Source organism: Rhinoraja longicauda, chromosome 8 (assembly GCF_053455715.1).
Source record: "Rhinoraja longicauda isolate Sanriku21f chromosome 8, sRhiLon1.1, whole genome shotgun sequence".
Taxonomy (NCBI): domain Eukaryota; kingdom Metazoa; phylum Chordata; class Chondrichthyes; order Rajiformes; family Arhynchobatidae; genus Rhinoraja; species Rhinoraja longicauda.
In genome coordinates, this window is record NC_135960.1 from 39,532,997 (window position 1) to 39,556,429 (window position 23,433).

The 23,433-nt window shown below is 39.5% G+C and overlaps 1 protein-coding gene across 1 annotated transcript in view; it reads right to left on the reverse strand.

Moving 5' to 3' along the window:
- The window catches only part of spag16 (sperm associated antigen 16), a 402,456-nt gene that overhangs the window by 182,710 nt on the left and 196,313 nt on the right, over positions 1 to 23,433 (reverse strand). Inside the window, exon 13 of the mRNA XM_078403680.1 lies at positions 11,234 to 11,360. Coding sequence (XP_078259806.1) covers positions 11,234 to 11,360 — 127 coding nt within the window. The remainder of the gene's footprint in view (positions 1 to 11,233; positions 11,361 to 23,433) is intronic.

Genomic DNA, 23,433 nt, shown 5'->3' on the forward strand with positions numbered 1-23,433 from the left:
CAACTTCTGAATTACACCCCACATGTGGAGCAAACATGCATTATCACTTTCCCATTCTTCAGCAGAACCACATGTTTATGCTTTTTCTTTCATATTGCCAGGTAGTTACCAGAAGAAAGTCAGGATGATGATCCATTACATTAAATTTGACAAAAGCAGTCACCAGTTCAGTCACTGACACTAATCGGTGAAACTTGATAATGAGTAGCTTGCAGCTAGGCTTGTGAATGAAGTCATAGTCAAGTGCCTGTAGCCTGAAAAGTGTGATTGCATGAGTTCTGCTGTTGGGAATTTGGACAGGACTTTGATTGAGAAGCTTAAAGTAAAAAGTTGAGGGATGCAAATCACGGAGTGTGGGAGAACTGGATTCAGCATTTCATGAGATTTGTGTACTTCTGTCCAGCATGAAAGGATTGGCTGACTTCATGAGCATATTTGTGGACCTCAGTCATCATGCAGTGATGATTGATGCCATAGCCTACATGAATTAATTTGGCAATAGGGATTTAAATATGTGCGACATACAAAAGTGTTGTGCAATGTAATATTTTTTTCAGGCTCTGAACTCAGCTTCGGAGATCTGTTAATAAATCTTGAAGAAAGAATTCCATCAATTTCTAATGCCTAATGTTAGGCTGAATCTGCAGAATTCTTTTGCCATTTGCTAGCTTTCAATCCACTGAACAAAAGTCTTATGTAAAGCAGCTGAAGTTTTCATACCATTCATTCCAACAGTCATTTTTCATTAATAATAATTACTTTAAATTCTTTACTCCTATTTAGACCCTTGGATCCAGACTATTTCTGGTATTACTTTGTGTCTTTTGTAAAGACAAATACCAATATCTAAATTATGCATACTTTCTCTTATTTCCCTGTAAAATTCTCATATTTCCCTACCTCCAACTAAAATATAACACTGGAGTGTGGTGACATTTTGTGGCAGCTAAGCAGAAGAGCATTACATAGAACATAGAGCACAAGAACAGGCCCATCGGCCCACAATGTCTGTGCCGAGCATGATGTCAGGACCAACTCTTATCTGCCTGCACGTGATCCATATTCTTCCATTCCTTGCACATCAATTTGCTTACCCAAAAGTTTCTTAAATTCCACTATCATATCTGCGTCAATCACCACCACTGGCAGCGTTTTCTAGGCACTCACCACCCTCTGCATTAAAAAACTTACCCTGCACATCTTCTTTAAACTTTGCCCCTCTTGCCTTAAAACTATGCCCTCTAGTATTTGATTTTTTAATCCTGGGAAAAAAGTTCTGACTGTATATTCTATTTATGACTCTCATACTTTACATAGTTTTATCAGGTCTCCCCACAACCTCTGGTGTTCCAGAGAAAACAATCCATGTCTGTCTAACTTTCCTTGTAGCTAATTCCCCCTACTCCAGGCATCATTCTGGTCAACCTCCTCTGCACCCTTTCCAATGCTTAGTTGGAATTAGTCTTTCAGGCTGCATCATGACTTCCTGATTCTTATACTCAATGCCCTGACAAGCTTACCATATGTCTTCTTTACCACTCTATCTACTTGTGTTGCCACTTTCAGCAGATTATGAACTTGAACCCCAAAATCCCTCTGTAAATCAATGCTGTTAAGGTTCATGCTATTACTTGTATTTTTTCCCCTTACATTTGACGTCCCAAAGTGCAACACCTCACATGCTTCAAAAAGGTAGTTAATATCATTTAAGGACCACACCATCCTGGCGAAGCTCTCATCCCACTGCTACCAATAGGAAGAAGGCACAGGAGCATGAGAAATGTTATCTCCAGGTTCAAAACCAACTTCTCATCAATCATCAGGCTCTTGCACTACCCTGTACAACCCTAACCATAACCCTACCTCAGCACCAAACTATAATGTACTTTGTACTACGAAGGTTACAATATGTACTTTAACTTGCATTATTATTGTCATTATTACCTAGCATAATTAATAGTTTATTGTTCATTTATTTGTGTTGTTGCGTTTCATGTGCCTGTAAAGCTGCAGCAAGTAAGAATTTCATTGTACTGGTATCAGTGCGTTTGACAATTAACACCCTTGAATCTTGATATTTTATTTTAGTTATGGGTAAAAGAAGAACTTGAGACTATCAATAGCAGTCAGTTACCAGAAGATTGTACTGAACAAATAGAGAAGACATTTATTTCCTTGAAGAGGAAATTTTGAGAGGGACGGACAGAGTTGACGTGGGTAGGCTTTTCCCTTTGAGAGTGGGGAAGATTCCAACAAGGGGACATAGCTTCAGAATTGAGGGACAAAAGTTTAGGGGTAACATGAGGGGTAACTTCTTTACTCAGAGGGTGGTGGCTGTATGGAATGGACTTCCGGTGGAAGTGGTGGAGGCAGGCTCGATTTTATTATTTAAGAGTAAATTGGATAGGTATATGGATAAGAGGGGATTAGAGGGTTATGGTCTGAGTGCAGGTAGATGAGACTAGGTCAGGGAGAGTGGTCGGCGTGGACTGGTAGGGCCGAACGGGCCTGTTTCCGTGCTGTAGTTGTTATATGGTTATATGGTTATAAGATAGTGAGAAGGTCAAATTTGTTATCACAAGGAGTTTCTATACCGCATATGCATCCAAAGGGAGACCAGATATATAAACAAGGCAGAAAGGGAAAGAAGAGGCATTAAAAAGATTGAGAGCAGCATAAATCCCAACATAGATACGTTGGCTAAACGGACTGTTATAGTACTGATAATGATGTAACCTCATGTAAAGTCTTTCATTTGTGCTTACACAAAGACTTCAATTTGCTATTCTCTCCAAAACATTTCCAAATGTTAAATCTTAAAAATTCCTGTTTGATTAGATGCTAAATGTAGTTGATTCATCTGGAGAGATTTTAATGAAAGCACCTGCATCAAATGTAATTTAATTTATTGTTTGATGGTGAAATAAATATTTCATGAACAAGGTGAACTTGTAAGGCTTCCAGTATGTTCGGGAGATGAAACAAAATTCTTCAAAAGGAATGCAGACATTAAAATATTACCTAATCAAATACAATTAAGGCATGTCGTTTCAGAAACTTGAGGTGTATGATTTTAACCCTGGGTGGTTACAATCACTGAAGAGATTTGCATTTATGCCATTGAAACAGGTAATTTAGACATTACTTCAGCTCCAATGCTTGAACTTTACATGAGCCTCCTCCCAATTTCTTTGATACTTTAGTAATTTCAGCATCTGATTACAGAACAAAACAAAAGTGAAAATGTAAGATCAGTTGAATATCAGGGAAACATCTTGACCTGCAGCTATTCACTCCCTCAATATGTGAAAAACATGGAGCTGGAGGCAATAGTTGTAGTTAAATCTGCTAGTGTTATGGTGCTCTACAGCACAGAAACTGACCCTTTGCCCATCTTGGCCATGCCAACCAAGTTGGCATATTGGGCAAGTCCAATTTGTCTGCATTTGGCCCTTATTCTTCTAATACCTTCCTATCATATGTGTCCAAATGTCTTTCAAAAGTCAAAATAATTTACTAACAACATTTACAACATTGTTATTGAAATCTTTAATGTATATAACAGACATCAGCAGACCCAGCACAGATGCCTTCATCCAAGCGAATTGGCTAGCTCATGTTGGATTCCATGCGATCTAACCTTCCAGACTAGTTTATCATGTGGGACCATGTCAAAGGCCTTGCTAAAGTCCAAATCGATAGCATCCACAGGTGTGCCCTGCCCTCAGCAACCTTCTTGGTGACCTCTTAAAAAATCTCTATAAGATTTGTATGACACAATTTCCCATGCACAGACTGTCCATAATGCGCAGGAAGGAACTGCAGATGTTAGTTTACACCAAAGATAGACACAAAATGCTGGAGTACCTCAACGGGGCAGGCAGCATCTATGGAGAGAAGGAATGGGTGACTTTTCGGGTCGAGATCCTTCTTTAAGCTGAGAGATAGGGGAAACTAACAATATGGAAGGGTAAGGTGTGAAGGTTAGAATGCCTGGGTATTATAGGGAGAAGGTTGACACAGTTCACATGGCCATCCAATATCAGCTAATTGGACCCAGCTGCCCTGAAAAATTCCTGTAGTATTGTCCTGCGGTGATGTTTAGCTTCACACAAGGTTGTATTACCATTAGCTCAATACATAATGGCTGTCACTGCTTGCAGCTACTTGTATATATTGGAGAATATTTTATGAATAGCTTAGCCCTTAGCACAATCTTTGATATCTGCCACTTTACTGGCAGCATTTAATTTTTAATGTTCTGACTAAAGTGTTGAATTTTGCCAAAGACCACAATTTATGTAGAAGGAAATAAAGTAGTTCCAACTGCATCTTCTGCACCATGTGCCACTCATCCCTAAAGGGCGACACAGTGGCGCAGTGGTAGAGTTGCTGCTTCACAGCGCCAGAGGCCTGGGTGCGATCCTGAATACAGGTGAATAAGGAGTTTGAACATTCTCCCTGTAACTGCATGGGCTTTTTGGGTATTCCAGTTTCCTCCCAGGATGTGCAGGTTTGTTGGTTAATTGGCTTCTGTAAAATTGTCCCTAATGTGTAGGATGCAAACCTGGGATAACATAGAACTAGTATACGTGTGATCGTTGGGTCGGCGCGGGCTCAGTATCTCTAAACTAAACTAAAATAGAAGCTTGAACAAGCTTAGCTACACCCATTTTCAATTTCTGAAGAGATTTTAATTTCAAAGTAATGATGAAGTTGCATATAAGTCATGCTATCTCCTTGAATTTGAATTCTAGATAAGATTTTTAAAAAGGAACATTTGTGATTGGCTAATTTTAAAGGTTACCAATGGAAATGAAGAGGAACTATTTATCATGGTATGTCTTCAATCTATTGTAAACAAAATGATAGGTCTGCTTGTTGGCAGAAACACCTTAATTGCCTTCCCAACCCCACCCCCCAAGAAGATGAAACGTTAAGATTATTAGAAACATTTTTTGGGTGCGAAGACTTCTTTTAGATTCCACAAATGATATCTGTGGACAGATTGATAATCCATGATGTTTGCAGAGCAGACAGATTATATCATGCTGTATGCATCACTAATTTGACATAGATGCCATCATTTTGGAGATCAGAACTCCAGAAAATGTCCTTTGATAACCTCAAACAGCAGAACCTTTCTGCAGCAACAAGGAGGCTCCTCGACTGGCATTATTTAAAAGGATCATCATTTACTGATTATTTCACATTTCCCACATAAGCAGTTGGTGATTTAAAATCTCTTTATTTCATTCACCCTTCACTTGTTTATTTCCATTGCTTCTGACACCAAGAAGGTGTTTGCAAACCTGATTACGAGCTAGTCTTCTCACTCCCAGCTTCTGCTCACGCTTCACACCTCCAGTGCATTAATACCGCAAGTTTCAGGCAGGCTATTTTAGAAGACTGGTGCCATAATTAATATTTTTATTGTGTTTTGTTGAAATGTTGAAATGGACGACCAGGGAAGCCTGACAGTAACCACACACCTCATGTTTAACATTCCTTCTAACACACACAAAACCTATACAACTCACAACTGCAGTTTGTGTTCTGTGGATTGGTGCTAATGCCTGGTTCAATTTGCAATCATAGAGGTACAAATAGCTTGGGTGACAGCTCTAAACAAGTTTTGGTGAATCAGGTCTCTGCCAAGGCTGCTTTCTAACTCCAACAAAAATGCGGAGAATGATTGTTATTACTTGCTTTTCACTCTACCTGGGACAAATTTGACAGTTTATTGAATCTTAAACAAATGATTTTTTTCTGTTTAATAAAACCCTGTGATTTTTCCTAGCTTGCTCATGACATACACTGTGATTTTATTAAATTAATTTTGTGTGAAAGTATATTATCCTTCGTGATATTGCCCTTCAATTCTGGGATAATATTGGACCCTTGTCAACCGAACAATTTAAACCAAGCAGAAATAAACCAATAGGATTGGATTGGCCATGTTAAACCCTGACCTAATTTTATTTTTAGTTGCTTTCAATGATAGGGAGGTAAAACAAACACCCATTTTTCCCTAGTCACACATAAAAAGCTGGAATAAGGATCTCGACCCAAAACGTCACCTATTCCTTTTCTCTGGAGATGCTGCCTGACCCGTTGAGTTACTCCAGCATTTTGAACCTATCTTTGGTTTAAACCAGCCTGTCCTGCTGAGAGATTCCAGCATTTTTTGTTTATTTCAATAGACAATAGGTGCAGGAGTAGGCCAATCGGCCCTTCGAGCCAGCACCGCCATTCACTGTGATCATGGCTGATCATCCACAATCAGTACCTCGTTCCTGCCTTCGCCCCATATCCCTTGACTCTGTTATCTTTAAGAACTCTCTCTAGCTCTCTCGTGAAAGCATCCAGAGAAACAGCCTCCACTGCCTTCTGAGGCAGAGAATTCCACAGATTCACAACTCTCTGGGTGAAAAGATTTTCCTCATCTCTGTTCTAATTGGTCTGCCCCTTATTCTTAAACTGTGGCCCCTGGTTCTGGACTCCCCCAACATCGGGAACATGTTTCCTGCCTCTAGCGTGTCCAATCCCTTAGTAATCTTATATGTTTCAATAAGATCCCCTCTCATCCTTCCAAATCCCAGTGTATACAAGCCCAGTTGCTGCATTCTTTCAACATATGACAGTCCCGCCATTCTGGGAATTAACCTCGTGAACCTACGCTGCTCTTCCCCAATAGCAAGAATGTCCTTCCTCAAATTTGGAGACCAAAACTGCACACAGTACTCCAGGTGTGGTCTCACTAGGGCCCTGTGTTTTTGGGGGTTTTTGGGGTTGGGTAATTTGGGTGCCTGTTTAGTGCTTTTATTGTTGGACTGTGTTTTTGGGGGTTTTTTGGGGGTGTAATTTTGATGCTTATTTAATGCTTTTGTTGTTGGACTGTGGGTGATTGAATTAACATTTTGTTCAAGATGGCCGCGCCGTTGTGTTTGGCTGCCTGCCACTGTATGTTTCTTTTTTTTCCTAGTCAGATGTGCAGCACTTTGGTCAACGTGGGTTGTTTTTAAATGTGCTATACAAATAAATTGACTTGACTTGACTTGACTTGACTGTACAACTGCAGAAGGACCTCTTTGCTCCTATACTCAACTCCTCTTGTTATGAAGGCCAACATGCCATTCGCTTTCTTCACTGCCTGCTGTACCTGCATGCTCACTTTCAGTGACTGATGTACAAGGACACCCAGATCACGTTGTACTTCCCCTTTTCCTAACTTGACATCATTCAGATAATAATCTGCCTTCCTGTTCTTGCCACCAAAGTGGATAACCTCACATTTATCCACATTAAGCTGCATCTGCCATGCATCTGCTCACTCTCCCAACCTGTCCAAGTCACCCTGCATCCTCATAGCATCCTACTCACAGTTCACACTGCCACCCAGCTTTGTGTCAACTTTTCTTGGCTCTGGTTCCATTCCTCACTGGCAGCTGTATGAAAATGACACAGGCTATTTCACAACCTTGGTGTCATAATACGTTCACTCGATATATCTTTATCATCATAAAGCATCCTTTTTCATCCATGCCTCAGATCATCTACTGCTGAAACCTTTAGCCAACCTCTTAGTATTTCCAGATATGACTAGATATTTCTGGAAAAATTGACACAAAGCTGGGTGAACTGTGAGGAAGATGCTATGAGGTTGCAGGGTGACTTGGACAGGTTGGGTGAGTGGGGAGATGCATGACAGATGCAGTTTAATGTGGATAAATGTGAGGTTATCCACTTTCTAGATAAGACTTTTCCAATCACATTTTCGAGCACCCTTCTTTCTACCCTCAGTAAACTTAAGGTCTTAAATCTGCTAGTCATGTTCTATGTTATAACAAGTCGCGTTATGTGTCACTTTTGTGCTTGCAGTCCTGGTTAAGCAACACCTCACTAGAAAAGGTCTTATTCTTGTTTCCAAATGCCCCATAGCCTTTACTTTCCCAATATATATGCAGTATCTCACAGCATTACAGCTCTTCAAGGTGATTTTATTCCTGCAATTTCACTTTAAATCACCCCAAATTTACCTGCTTCAGCACTGGCTCGTGTGACTTTACGCTTCAAACTCTGAAATCCCCTCATTTCACATATCTGCCTCATTGCCTCTTCCTTCTGTAAAGATTCTTCTTAAAATTTACATTTACAGTAGTCCAGATATTCCTTTATTCAAATTTGTGGCATATTTTGTTTGCTAATATTCCAGTAAAGCACCTTGGATGAAAAAGCAATACTGTTCATTTTTTTCTTCTTTCATGTAATTCACTTTTGGAAATGGAATTTTGACAACCAGTTATAAAGCATAGAGTTAATGAGTAATGCCATGTCTTAAGGAATCCATTATCCACACTCACCAGTTGCTGAACTGTGACATCAGCAGCTAAAATACAATATGTTATGGATAAAGGATTATGATTTTGTTCATGTACTGGTCATTATCTTCTCTGGAAGATCTTGCTTTACAACAAGTTTCACAAGAGGCAAATTACCCATAGAGCTGATAGACTGAGCATGAGGTATTTAAGTATGAATTGCACTGAAAGGCATGAACCACATCTCTATTGCAAACATAACTACAATCCACCAGAGAGACATCAATCTTCAAAATTAATAATGACATGGTGTCTGTACCAACCAACTCCAACTCCGGTTCAAGGAAAAGTGCCAAGAGGAATGCTTTTTCAAGGAACATTGCAGTAACAGTTTTGTGAATTGCCTGAGAGCAATAATCTGAGGTAAGATGAAGAAAAGGTTCTCACAATTGATTTGGCAAAGCATTTTTTTAAACTAAAGATATTCAGAACAATGGTAGACTGGATATCAAGTGGCTCAAATTTCTCTGAATTTAATAATACTAATAGTTTGCCATCATATATAACGGTTCCTCCTCATCAAAATCAAATTCTAGTGTGTCAGCGATAATGCATTTTTCTTCACATTCAATTTCAGTAACATAAGTAAAGTTACCTAAACAAGATCACAAGGGTGTAGGTGCAGCAAACTGTTAATTATGACTATTTAGCAATTTTTACAACCAACTACAATAACAGACCTCTTGAATATAAAACCCCCAAATGTCTGGGGAAATGGCAGAAAGCTATCACCAGACAATACAAGTTCAAATGAAGATACAAGATCAAACATAATGGCACCTGAATACTTTGGTTAAAGTAGATCATTCACTGATTACCTTGGCATGCTGAAATGCTAATGCCATCGAAGCCCAGTTCAAAAGTTTAGTTTCATTGTTTTTACATAATATTCTGCCAATATACAAAATCACTGCATGTGCTACATGTGACAAATAAAGTACAAAAAGGTTATGGGGGAATGTTGAAGAACAAGTTAACATTGACTGTGGATTGTAGAATAGTTTCTATAGGTACTATAGAACACTATAGGTGTTTATTTTTTTCCAGAGGATTATTATTATAGTTGCAATACTTTAACAGGCAACATTCCTTGCGAGAGCACCATTGTTTAGTAAGTAATTTGTTAGAATTAAAGAACATAAAAACTGTACATCATGAATTATGCATGAATAAATGAAATAAAATGAATAGGTTACAGTGATCAGTCTTTGATTAAGTACCGTGGCCTAAACTTTAAATGCATTGATATGAGACAAAATTCCACCTAATTTTACATTTCTTTAAAATTCTTAAAAAATGGACCACATTAATTGAGATAAAAAAGTTAGGAAAAATAATCACATGGATGGATTTTCTAATGAAGGAAGATTAGTTGGCAACTTGACACTAAAGCTAGCCAAACTCCAACTAAGTACATCCCACTTAAATAAATAAACCACGGAGAAGGAAACAGATTTTTTAGAAAAGATCATATGAAGGAGAGTGTAGAGGTTATGAAAAATAGCCTAGAACCTAGAATAATTCAGCACAGGAACAGTGGCTGTGCTGAAATGATGCTAAGACATACTAATCTCATTTGTCTGCATATAATCCATATCCTCCATTTCCATGTGCCTATCTAAAAGCCTCTTAAATACCTCCATGACCACCCCTGGTAGCACATTCCAGGCATCTACCACCCTCTGTGTGAAAAACTTGCCCTGCACACCACCTTTAAATTATAAAATGTGCTTCTCTCACCTTTAAAATATGCTCTCTATTCTTTAGCATTTTCATCCATAAAGGTTCTGACTGTCTAACCTATCTCGGCTTCTCATAATTTATATAGTTCTTTCACATCTTCCCTCAACCTCTGCCATTCCAGAGAAAACAATTATGTTTGTCCAACATTTTCTTGTAGCTAATACCCCTAATCAAAACAGTATGTTGATAAACCTCTTCTGCACCTCCTGGCCTCCACATCCTTTTTGTAATGGGGCAACCAGAACTTCATCCAAGACTCCAACGTGGTCTAACCAAAGTCTTGTAGAGTTGCGTCATCACTTCCTGAGTCTTATGCTTAATGCCCCAACCAATGAAGATAAGCAGAACAGATGCCTTCTTTACCTACACTATCTACTTGGGTTGACACTCAGGAACTCAAAATCCATCTGTACATCAATGCTATTAAGGGTGTTGCCATTAACTGTATACATTCAACCTCCTAAAGTGCAATACCTCACACTTGTTCAGATTAAACTCCACCTGCCATTTCCCTGCCTATTTCTGTATCTATAATCTTGCTGTACACTTTGACAGCCTTCCTGACTGTCCACTACTCCAGTAATCTTGGTGTCATCTGCAAACTTACTAACCAACCCATCTATATTTTTGTGCAAGTCATTTATACATATCACACAGAACAAAGATCTCAGAACAGATCCTTGCACAACTCCACTGGTCACACCCTTCACCACAATCATCCATCTTCTACGAGTAAGTCAGTTCTGAATCAATACGACCAAGTCATCGTGAATCCCATTCATCAAGCTCCTCTGTATCAGGCTACCAATGGGGGACTTTATCAAATGCCTTACTAAATTTATGTAGACAACATTCACAATCTTACCCTTATCAATCACCTTTGTCACCTCCTCAGAAAAAAGCGATGAAATTAGTAGGACATGGCCTGCTGCCTGTAAAGCCATGCTGACTGTCCCTAATTAGCCCATTCGCTTCCAAATGGGAGTAAATCTTATCCCAAAGAATCCTCTCCAATAGCTTCCCTACCATTAACATGAGGCTCGAAACATCTTAGGCCAAGTCAGCAACTTATTAGAGCAGAATGAGTAATTGAAATAACTTCTGTTTACCGTCCTGGCATCCCAAAGAGAGAGCGTCTTGTCTGCTGCACTTGAGAGCAATGTGTTCGAGAACGGAAGGAACTCAATGCTGTTCACAGAATCAACATGACCTCGTAGTATCTGTCTGCATCTCTCACTGGAAAAAAGTAGAAACATTTATTATATATCCATCAGGCATATGTAGAACCACACTCTAAAAGCTTTCCCATAACAGTGCTAGGTATTAAAAATAAGATGGACCATGAAACTGACTAACTGAATTCAAATTAAGCTCTTTCCCTTTTACTAAATACCTGAGTCTAATTTCTCACTATTATTTCCCACATCTGAAGGTGAAAATTATACATATGATGTTGCCTTGTTTAAGTTTATCAGAAACAGGTTTCTTGTCACACATATGCTATTACATAGTCGTAGAGTCATACAGCACAGAAACAAGTTATTCGGCCCAACCTGCCTATGCCGATTAAGATACCCCATCTGTATTAGTCCCACCTGCCTGCGCTTGGCACATATCCCCTAAACCTTTCCTATTCATGTACCTGTTCAAATGTCTTTTAAATGTTGTTATAGTACTGACTCAAGTGCCCCCTCTGACAGCTCATTCCATATACCCACCACCCTCTATGTGAAAATGAACCCCCCTCAGGTTCCTATAACATCTTTCGTCTCGCACCTTAAACCTGTGTTCTCTGGTTCCTGATTCTCCTACTCTGAGTAAAAGACTCAACCTAACTATTCCCCACATGATCTTATACACCTCTATGAGGTCACCACTCAGTCTCCTGCATCCCAAGGAATAAAATCCTAGCCTGCCCAGCTTCCTTTCATGAAGCTAAGTTTCTAGCCAGTCCACTAGCTCTCCCTGGATTCTATGCGATCTAAACTTCCAGATCTGCTTACCATGTGGAACCTTCGCAAGTGCCCTGCTGAAGTCCACATAGACAATGTCTACGGCTTTGACCTCATCAACCTGTTATGACTGGAGTGGATAAACAATTAATATCACAGTCTTGGTTGGGATTAAAATAACCCTTAATCAGAGATATCATAAGGAGTTTATTTTGTCACTTAAGCAGTGTTTGGAGTGATGCCTTTGACAGTTCAACTGTGAAGTGTTTCTCCAAAAAAATTGTCTGATAAATGAGAAAGCGTAAGTTATATATCACTCGTATTACCGAGTCAAAAGAAAAAACTGCAGTTGTATTAGTTTCCATTTGGAGGATGACAAGATTTACCTCTCTCGTTGGCTGAAGATAGATGGAAAGGATGAACCAAATATTTTGCTCTTTTTTGCCAATGAAAATCTTTCACCAAGCAATCGGGCCCATGTTGTGCTTGGTCTATTAGGGTAAACTGATGGGTTCTTTAAACATTTGATTATAATTGCTGTGTTGGCTTACAATTTTATGAATCCAAATTACTATATTTTGTATAACTATAGTGTGGCTATGGATTGTTATGAATCAAAATGTATTTTGACACGCAAATGTTTTGTACTTTCCTTCCCAGGATACAATTGATAATCTGAAATACATTTATCTTTTAAACCAGCACATAGTTTTTATTTGCACTTATTTGCTGATTTTGAAAATAAAACATTCTTTATTTATGTCTATTGTGCACGATGAAATGACATAACACCTCAGAAATCTCTTTCATATCTTTTCCCTGCTGTTAAAAATCATTTGATTATAAGTATTTGCAGAACATAATAGGCCAACAATGGTAGATCAAATGAGTACACACTCGTATTTTCTTTACTGAATAAATTAAATCCTAGCAATGACACAGTGTAAAATACCATTTTTCTTTCCCCTTTAAGGCAATAAATCATTCCAGAACCATCCTATGGATCAGGGAAGCTCCTCCACTATTTCAACCAAGTAGCGATTTATCACAATTCACCATCTGCAACCTTTGTTACTTCATACCTCATTTGTCAGTTGTTGGTTAGTGACCTGGAGGCCTGAGTGCAAACTACAGACTGACACTTTCAGTCCCCACATTGCTTTGTTGAGCAAGGGAATTCTGTCAATTGGTGTGACCAGTATGAATTTCATCAAAAAATTCTCTTTAATAAGATGGTTTGGCTCTTCTTACATTTCTGTTTAAGCATGGTTATTGGTGTGAAAATTGTTTCCACACTTTCAACAATACAAAATTAAAGATATTGTGATGTCCTCAGGTAGATAAAGAAGTGAATAAATACACATCATTTTTTACTTTCTCGTGAAAATTAATGGATAATAAGAGCAGGAATCCTGGTTGAGTCTTGGCTCCCTATTCATTGCAGAGCCTTGGTGGTCCATTCCACAAATTCTGTGGTCTTTTCCACAGCTATTGAAGTCAGATAGCGCTTTATAAATGAGAGCCTAGAAATTCACATGCATAGCACTGACAAAGCAGGCAGTCAAACACCAGGTTAATATGACATAAGTTAACTTTGTGCACATTTCTATGGAGTTGCTCTTTGTATGGGCTTAGTGATAAATGTCAGGGCTACAAGATGTTCCCATGCAGTAGCTCTGCTGGAAATGTCAATGATATGCTCTGGAGAAGTAGAGCATACCTTTCTGTTTGCTGTTGGAGAATAGTTTGTGACAGTTCCCTACCACTGGAGTACAACAGCGCTCTTTTGGAAGCAGTCTGAGACTGCCATGATGCAAGGAGATTTTAGTTGACCTTGTCTGCATGTCAGTGGCAGTTAATACCTCCTACATCAGTCATTACACTTATGTGAATGTCACTGCCTTCTGGCACTGTGCCCTCCACTTCCCGACTAATAAGGATTTATACTGAATACTGAACTTTCCATAAACTATTAGACAATTTATGCCTCAACTTTCCCAATGCTATTTGGCTGAGGGCATATGTGAAGGGAGAGTAAGGAATGCAAATTCTCAATTTTATTCCAGCACTCTTCTCCAATCCAATATTGTGAGGAAGGATTGGTATGTGCATTGCTATTGGTTTTATTGTCACATTTACTGAGATATGATGAAAATCTGCGTGGTTTCCAGTCCAGACATACCAAAGGTGAGTACAATCAAAACATACATTAGAACAACAGATAATGCAAAAAGAAAAAGGAAACAGAGTGCAGAATATAGTGTTACAGCATCAGAGAATGCACAAAAATAAATAAATGCAAAGAACTGCAATGAAGTGGATTGGGAGATCAGGACTACATCCCCAGCATATCAGGTGACCATTCAAAAATTTGGTAATAACAAGGAAGAAGCAGTTCTTGCATCAGGTGATATTTGCCTTCAAGCTTTTGTATCTTCTGTCTGATAGGAGAGGGGAGAAGGGGGAATGACTGGAGTGTAGGTGGTCCTTGAGTATGTGGGCTGCATGGTGTAGGTTTACATTTATTAGTGTTACATATACCGAGGTACATTGCAAAGCTTTGTTTTGCATGCTATCCAAACAGATCAGAAAAAAACATACATAGTTATCATCAGTTCAAACTCAACTACAATAGAGTAAAGGGAAAGATACAGTGTAAAATATAGCTCTCAGCATTGTAGCATATCAGTTCCATAGACAAAGTCCAATGTCCACGATGTGGTAGAGGTGAATTGAAAATTTCCCTTGCTTATGGAAGGACGAGGTTGCTCCTGAGTCTGGTGGAGCACACTTTCAAGCTTCTGTACCTTCTGCCATGGAGGAACAGGGAGAAGAAGGAATGACCGAGATGGGTCAAGTCTTTGATTATGTTGGGTGCTTTTCCGGGACAGCATGTAGATAGTCAATAGGATAGTTTGCACTTGAGGAACTACACACTGTCACCAGTAGACTTGAAACAAAGTACCCCCAAACCTCATTCATAATAGCCAGGGACTTCATTCAAGCCAACCTCAGGAACGTGCTGCCAAAATACTATCAGCATGTCTCCTGCTCAAACAGAGGCCCAAACACCCTCAGCAACTGCTACACAACCATCAAAAATGCATACTGCACCATTTTCTGACTGCCCTTTGGTAAATCTGATTACCTGGCTGTGTTTCTGCTCCCTGCATACATGCAAAAACTGAATTGGGAGGATCCAGTAAAATAAACCATGCCGTGCTGGTCCGAGGAAACAGCTGACACCCTTCACGACTGCTTGAGTCGATGGATTGGTCCATATACAAGGACTCTGCAGCTAAAGTAGATAAATATGCCACTGCCGTTACAGACTTCATCAGCAAGTGTGTAGAGGACTGTGTACCAAAGTGTGTATTTCCCAACCTGATCCCAGGTGAAGTCCAAGTTTACAGTGCATAGTATTGAAGTTATTGGAGTCTGCCAAATTTCCTTAGCCTTTCAAGGGAAGTAGAAACATTGACATGCTTCCTTGGCCACAGTGTCAACATGGTTGGACCAGGACATATTGTTCTCACTCTGACTACATGGGTTTTCTCCTGGTGCTCCAATTTCTGCCCACATTCTAAAAATGTGCAGGTTTGTAGGTTAATTGGATTCTATAAATTGCCTGCCCATGGGTATTTGCTTGTATTACAGGTTTCCCCAAAGTGCAAGTGTGAGACTGAATGACAACAGCAGAAAGATCGTGCAACAGCTTAAAAGAGAAAAGGCATGACATTACCCAGGGAAACCCAACCATGCTGTTCTATGAAACTTGCAATTTCACTGTTTATGGGGCTTTTAGTATTAGTATTGGGGTGACATTCCAATTAAGGCCAATACCTCTGACAAAGCAGCATTTTCTCAACTTGCACATTGGTTGTCACCCTACATTCAATAATCAAGACTCTGAAGGTGGGACTTGATCCACAATGTGCTGAGGTCCTTGGCCAGCTCCTCTCTCATGCCTTCATCGTCCCCTTTGTTCAACTACAACACTGATACTTCTGATTTAATCTTCCCCCTCTCAAATTGTAGATTAAAACTTATCATATTATGGTCACTACCTCCTAGTGGTTCTTTTACCTTGAGTTCCCTTATTAAATCTGGTTCATTGGACAACACTAAGTCCAGAATTACCTTCTCTCTGGTAGGCTCCAGTAAAAGCTGCTCGAAGAATCCATCTCGGAGGCACTATACAAACTCCCATTCTTGGGGTCCAGAACCAACCTGGTTTTCCCAGTCTACCTGCATATTGAAATCTCCCATAACCACAGTGGCATCACCTTTGTTACATGCCAATTTTAACTCCTGCTGCAACTTGCACCCTATATCTAGGCTACTGTTTGGGGGCCTGTAGATAACTCCCATTAGTGTGTTCTTACCTTTACAATTCCTCAATTTTATCCACAGTGACTCTACATCATCAGTCCCTATGTCACCCCTCTCATGGGACTGAATTTCATCCCTCACCAACACCTACCCCACCTCCTCTTCCCACCCGCCTGTCCTTTCTATAGGATGTATAACCCTGAATATTCAGTTCCCAGTCCCGATCCTCCTGCAGCCATGTCTCTGTAATCCCCACAATGTCATATATACCAATCTCTAACTGAGGCTCAAGCTCATCCACTTTACTTCTTATGCTTTGCGCATTCATATATAATACTTTTAATCTATTACTCACCTCACCTTTCACATCGATTCCTATTTCACTTGGCCATACTCTCCCATCCCTTCATGAGCTTTCTGTCCCGTTAATTCTGGTGTCTTTCTTAACTTTTCCTATACTCTCTTTCCCTTTACCTCCATACTTGTATTTCCAATTTGTCTCCCCCCCCTTCCCACTATTTTATTTGCAGATTAATTCATTAAATGTTCTCATTCTTCTGAGGCCTATTTAAAAATACTGCATATTATCCATCCTCAAAATGTTTTTTTCAAACTGAACCCATAATTGCCAGAATTAGTTAAGTGCAGCGAGGTGGAAAAGAACATTTCTACAATTGCAACATCATTCTATCAGATGTGCATAAAAAGCTGATGCATGCAGAGCTAACATCTTTTATTCAATATACCGCACATTTGTTTTAAACACATCACCAAATGAACATTACAAAATGTTATTGTAATAACCTTACCCTGTTATTGCAAGGGAAAGTTCGTCCAAATGGAATACTGAAACAGAGATTACTTGGCTGCACACAGACATTTCAAATTGTTCTTGTCATAGCATACAATTTATCAGCGAGCAATGATTTTATGCACTGTTTGAAATATTTGAAATATTTTCTCTTCCTAAATCTTAATACAACAGTACAACAGACAGATCAAAGAGATCTATTAACTAATGAATCTGTTCAAAGTTCTAAAGTTCTATCAATTTTGTCATGAATGACGAAGGACAATTAAACTGATAATAGAAGAAGAAAGATCCATGAACATCAACTCAATGCTGACTGGGCCCAACTTATGGAGCTAAATACAAGAGGTGCTGAACCCATGTCACATTCTTCCTGAGAATCACACAACCTTTAAAGCCAATCTTCAACCAATTCAGCACGCTCCTCGTGATATGAGGAGTTATATGACAATATTGCCAGGCCAAAGGCAATGGGACCAGACAACATCCCAGCTGCAGTACTGAAGACCTGAGCTGCAGAACAAGCTGTATCATTGGTCAAATGTTCCAATAGGTACAACATTAGCATCCACCCACATGTGTAAATTACCTAGGCCTTTCCCAAAAAGCAGGACAAATTCTATCATGCTATGTAATACTCAATCATTCTACTTTAAATCAATAACTTACCAATGAAAAATTTGTCTAAATTGCTATGAAACAGCACTTAATCACCACTAACTTTCTCATCGTGGGCTGGGTTTCTCCTGGGCCACACTACAGTCTTGAATCAAACAAGGACCAAAGAGCTGAATTCCAGTAGTGAGTTGAGAGCGACTGATTATGTCATGAAGGCAGTACTTGATCAAGATCAATATCAAAGTGCTCTAGTAAACAAGTGTCAATGTGTGTCAAGGCGATTGCAATCAAATGGCTGGAGTTTTATCTCACCCAAAAGAATGATAGGTAAAACAAAATGATTAGAAAAAAAACAGTGGGTCAGGCAATATCTTGGAGGTAAATGGACAGAAGATGTTATAGACAGAAGATGTTTTGGGTCAGGAGAAAAAGCTGCTGGCTTGAAGAAAAGTGCTGATCCAAAAAGTGCCTGCCCATTTCCCACAACAGATGTTGCCTGACGAACTGAATTCTTCCAGCAGTTTGCTTTTCATTCAAGATTCGCGCATCTGCAGTACCTTGTGTCTCAAAAGAATGATAGTAATGATAGTGATCAATCACCCCAAGATATTATTGCAAGAGATGCTGGACAGTGTCCTTAGCCCAAGAAACTTTAGCTGTTCCATTAATGCGTTTCATCCATCATAACACCAAAAGTCGAAATAGTCACCGATAATTGAGCAATGTTCAATTCTATTTACAGTTCCTCAGCAACTGAAGCAGCTCATGTCACCATGCAGCAAAGACTAGAATTTATTCAAGCATGGGCTGAGAAGTGAAAGTAACATTGCTGCCACAGAAATACAAACATCAACAATTTCCAATTACAGTGAGTTAACCCTTGATGTTCAATATCAATAAAGATGGCACCGAAGCCGGGCGACTCCTTGCGTGCTGGTCCCAGAAGTGAATCTGCTATCATTCATTACAATCGTTCCACTCTTTTAAATCTTTATTTCAACAGCAGCATGTCTTAGAGGCCTTCCTGAGGTGCTGCACATCAAAGGCCTTCCCGAGGAGCCATGGCTGCAGAGCCGGGAACCCGTCTAGACGTCCTAAAGGCTCAGCAAACCATGGAAATGGGAACCCACCCAGAGGACCCAAAGACTTCAAGGTCAGCTGCAGAAGGCACCCCTGGGACACAGAAATGGCTGGGCGAGGAGAGTACACTAAGCACATGGGCGGATTTTGGACTTGGAAATGGCTAATAATTTGTGCCAAAACACCCTGAAGCCCTGGTCATTGTAGCCATGGACTTCAATCAAGCCTACCAAAGTACTATCTGTATGTTATGTCCCAGCAGAGGCCAGAACACCCTCGATCACGGCTATACATCCATAAAAAATGGCTACCACTCCATTCCTCGGCCACATTTTGGGAAATCTGAACCCATAGATGTGCTTCTACTCCCCGTCTACAAACAAAAACTGAAGCAGGAAAATCCGGTACAGAAGGTTGTTCAATGCTGATCTGCAGACACGGTTAACATCTTTGAGTCAATGGACTGGCCCATATTCAAGGATTCTGCAGCCAACCTGAATGAGTACACCACTGCTATGACTGACTTCATCAGTAAGTGCATAAAGGAGTGCGTGCCGAAGAAGACCATTCAAGTGTTCCCCAATCAGAATCCATGGATGAACAATGAGGTACATTCCCAGGTGAAGGCCAAGATCACTGCATACAAATCAACTGATCCCAAGCCGTACAAGAAAGCTCGCTATGATCTTCGCAATGTCATCAAGATGGCCAAGAGGCAATACCAGGACAGACTTGAGTCAACAGTATTATCAGTTGGACACCCACAGACTGTGGCAAGGCCAGAATATTATAACTGGCTACAAAACCAAGTCAGGTAACATTGCTGGTGATAGTCCAGGCTTACCTGATGAACTTAATGCATTCAGTGCTTACTTTCAGCAGAAGGCAGATGACATCCGTTCTGACGGATCCGTCATTTCCCAGGGTCACTGTTCCAGAACTTAGATCAGACTTACTGAGGGTGAACCCATGGAAAGCAAATAGTCTGGACGGAAATCCTGGCTACGTCGTTAGGAACTGTGCAGACCAACTAGTGGGCGTGTTCACAGACATCTTTAATCATTTCCTACTTTGTTCTGAGGTACCCACCTGCTTCAAGAAGACCACTATCATCCCGGTGCCGAAGAAAAACAAGATCCCATGCCTTAACGAGGCATGATATCGATATGTCTCGTTAGTGGCTTTGACATCCACCATCATAAAGAGCTTTGAGAGGCTGGTTATGGAACGCATTAAATCCAGTCTCCCAAGCAACCTTGATCCACTACAATTTGCCTACTGCCACAACAGGTCCACGACTGATGTCATCTCCCTGGCCCTACATTCATCCCTTGAACACTTGGACAAGAGAGACACCTATTAGATACCAAACTTCTATTCATAGACTAAGGCTCTGCTTTCAATACTATTATCCAATTCAAGCTCATCTCCGAACTCAACTCGTCAGCACTCATGTCTGCAACTATAACCTCGACTTCCTGACCAACATACCACAATCAGTGAGGATAGAGGACAAATCATCCTCTATGATAATCCTTAACGCTAGTGCTTGTTTACTCCTTATACACCCATGATTGTGCAGCCAAATACAAATACAACTTAATTTACAAAATTGCAGACGACACCACCCTCGTGGGCTGGATATCAAATAATGATGAGACAGAGTACAGGAATAAGATTGAGAACCTTGTAAACTGGTGCCAAGACAACAACCTTTCCCTCAATGTCTGCAAGACAAAGGAGATTGTGATGGACGTCAGAATGCGAAGTGGTGCACATGTTCCGGTATACATTGACGGTGCCAAAGTAGAGATGATTGAAAGCTTCAAGTTCTTAGGAGTAAATATTATCAGTAAGTTGTCCTGGACCAGCCAAAAAAGCCTCTACTTCCTCAGAGGGCTTAGGAGGTTCGGTATGGTCCCAACTACTCTTACCAACTTCTCCAGATGCGCCGTTGAAAGCATTTTATTGGGATGTATCACAGCATGGTTTGGAAACAGCTTCATCCAAGACTGCAAGAAATTGCAGAGAGTCATGGACGTAGCCCAGACTATCACACACATCAACATCCCTTCTATTGACTCTAGAGGCAAGAGGTACAGAAGTGTGAAAACACATCCCTCCAGATTCACGGACTGTTTCTTCACAGCGGCACGGTGGCGAAGCGGTAGAGTTGCTGAACGGGTGGAGTTTGTACATTCTCCCTGTGACTGGTTTCCTCTCACACTCCAAAGACGTACAGGTATGTAGGTAAATTCTTTTTTTTTTCTTTTTTTCTTTTTTCTTTTTGTTTATTTATTTTCCGGTCAATAAAATACAACAGATTGACCATACAGTTGTGAAAGTTAAACAGTGCAAAATCATTTTAATCAAAAATAAAACAATATAATCACACATGATATTTTCTGACCAAAAATAAATGTGTAGGTAGAAGCCAAAGCTTATTGTGCCTACCCTTAATACTTAACAAAATATAATTAAAAAAAACACAACATCATAAGTCAGAAGCAGATAAACAAAAACATAGAAATAAACACAAATATAGTCAAGCACCATCATTTCGGTCATGTCAGTCATTTCTCAGTGCTGATCACATATTTTGTATCTTTCAAATATAATATTTTTGAACATTTTCTTGAATTTACACATATTACTACTCTTTAAATTCATTGTTGCAACTATTCCATAAATTTACCCCTTTCACAGTCACACATCTATTTTTCACATTTGTTCTTACCCTCATTTTTTCAAATATATAATTACTCCAGAGTGGATACCTGCTCCCCCTCACTGAAAACAAATCTCGGATACAGTCAGGAAGTGTTCTTTCTTTTGCTCTAAACATTATTTGTAGAGTTTTAAAGTCTACTAGGTCCATAAATTTTAGGGCATATGATTTCATAAATAATGGGTCATTATAAATAATGGGTCATTATAAAGAATGGGTCATTATAACCAGCCTTATTGACAAGGTTGAATTAGTGCTAGATTTGTAGGTGTTTCCCCATACTTCCACACAGTATATAATATATGGAATAATGAGTGAGCAATATAATGTAAATAGTGAATTTTGATTTAAGATGCCTTAGTTTTGTACAATATTGCAATGGATTTAGACAGTTTTGATTTGATATGTTTTATGTGAGGTTTCCAACAGAGTTTATGATCTATTATCACTCCCAATAATTTATTTTCATACATTCTTTCACTTTCTACATCATTAATCATGTGTTACCTCCAAATTTATTTTTCGATTTCCAAACACAATAAATTTTGTTTTACTTAGATTTAATGACAATTTATTAGTAACAAACCACTTCTTTAGGGTTTCCAATTCCCCTTTAACTGTGTCTAAAAGTTGCTTCATGTTTTTCCCTGAACAAAATACATTTGTGTCATCCGCAAATATAACTAAATGTAACAATTTTGACACCATACAAATATCATTTATATAGAGTATAAAGAGCTTTGGGCCCAGCACCGAGCCTTGAGGATCCCCACAGGTAACCTTCATAAGTTCTGAATCAAAATTATTTACTTGAACATACTGATATCTGTTTTCAAGGTAGCTTCTTAACCAGGAGTATGTTACTCCTCTAATACCATATCTTTCTAGCTTATTCATCAGTAAACCATGATCTATGGTGTCAAACTGGCTTTGTAAATGTAAAAATTGTCCTTAGTGTGTGTAGGATAGTGTTAATGTGCGGGTTTGCTGGTCGGCGTGGACCTGGTGGGCCGAAGGACCTGTTTCCACGCTGTATCTCTAAACTAAACTAAACTAAACTAAAGCTGTTATTAGGCAATTGAACCATCTTTTCACCAACTTGAAAGGGCTCGTGGCCTACCATCTACTTTGTTGGAGACCCTCACATTGTCTTATATCAGACTTTATCTTGCACGAAACATTATTCCCTTTATCCTGTATCTCTGCACTGTGGACGGCTTGATTGTAATCATGTTTTTGTCTTTTCGCTAACTGGATAGCACACAACAAAAAGGCTTTTCACTGTACCTCGTTACACGTGACAATAATAAACTAAACCAAACTAAATCATTACTATTGCCAAGCCCCATCATCAATATCCTGAGGATATCATTGATTAGAAACTCAATTGGACCAGCTATGTCTTCACCTGCCTAGATGAGTGCACCTCCAATTACATCATTCACAAAAGAGCAGCCCATTAGATTGGAAAAAATCCACCAAACTATATGTTTATTCCTTCAAGAACTGGTACAGTATCCTGTAGTGTGTACCATTTATAAAAAGCACAGCAGTTACTCACTGAAGCTCCTTTGAAAACACCAGTCAAACCCACAATTTCTACCATCAAGAAAGACAATGAGCTGTGGGTTCATGGGAGTATCATCAACTGTTACCCTCCTTCAAATTGCACATCATCCTGGCTTGAAATATGTCACTGTTTCTTCACCACTCCTTGATCTGATTCCTTGAAATTTTCCCAAACAGCATTATGAGTACCACCTACAGAAGGATTTTAGTGGTTCAAGA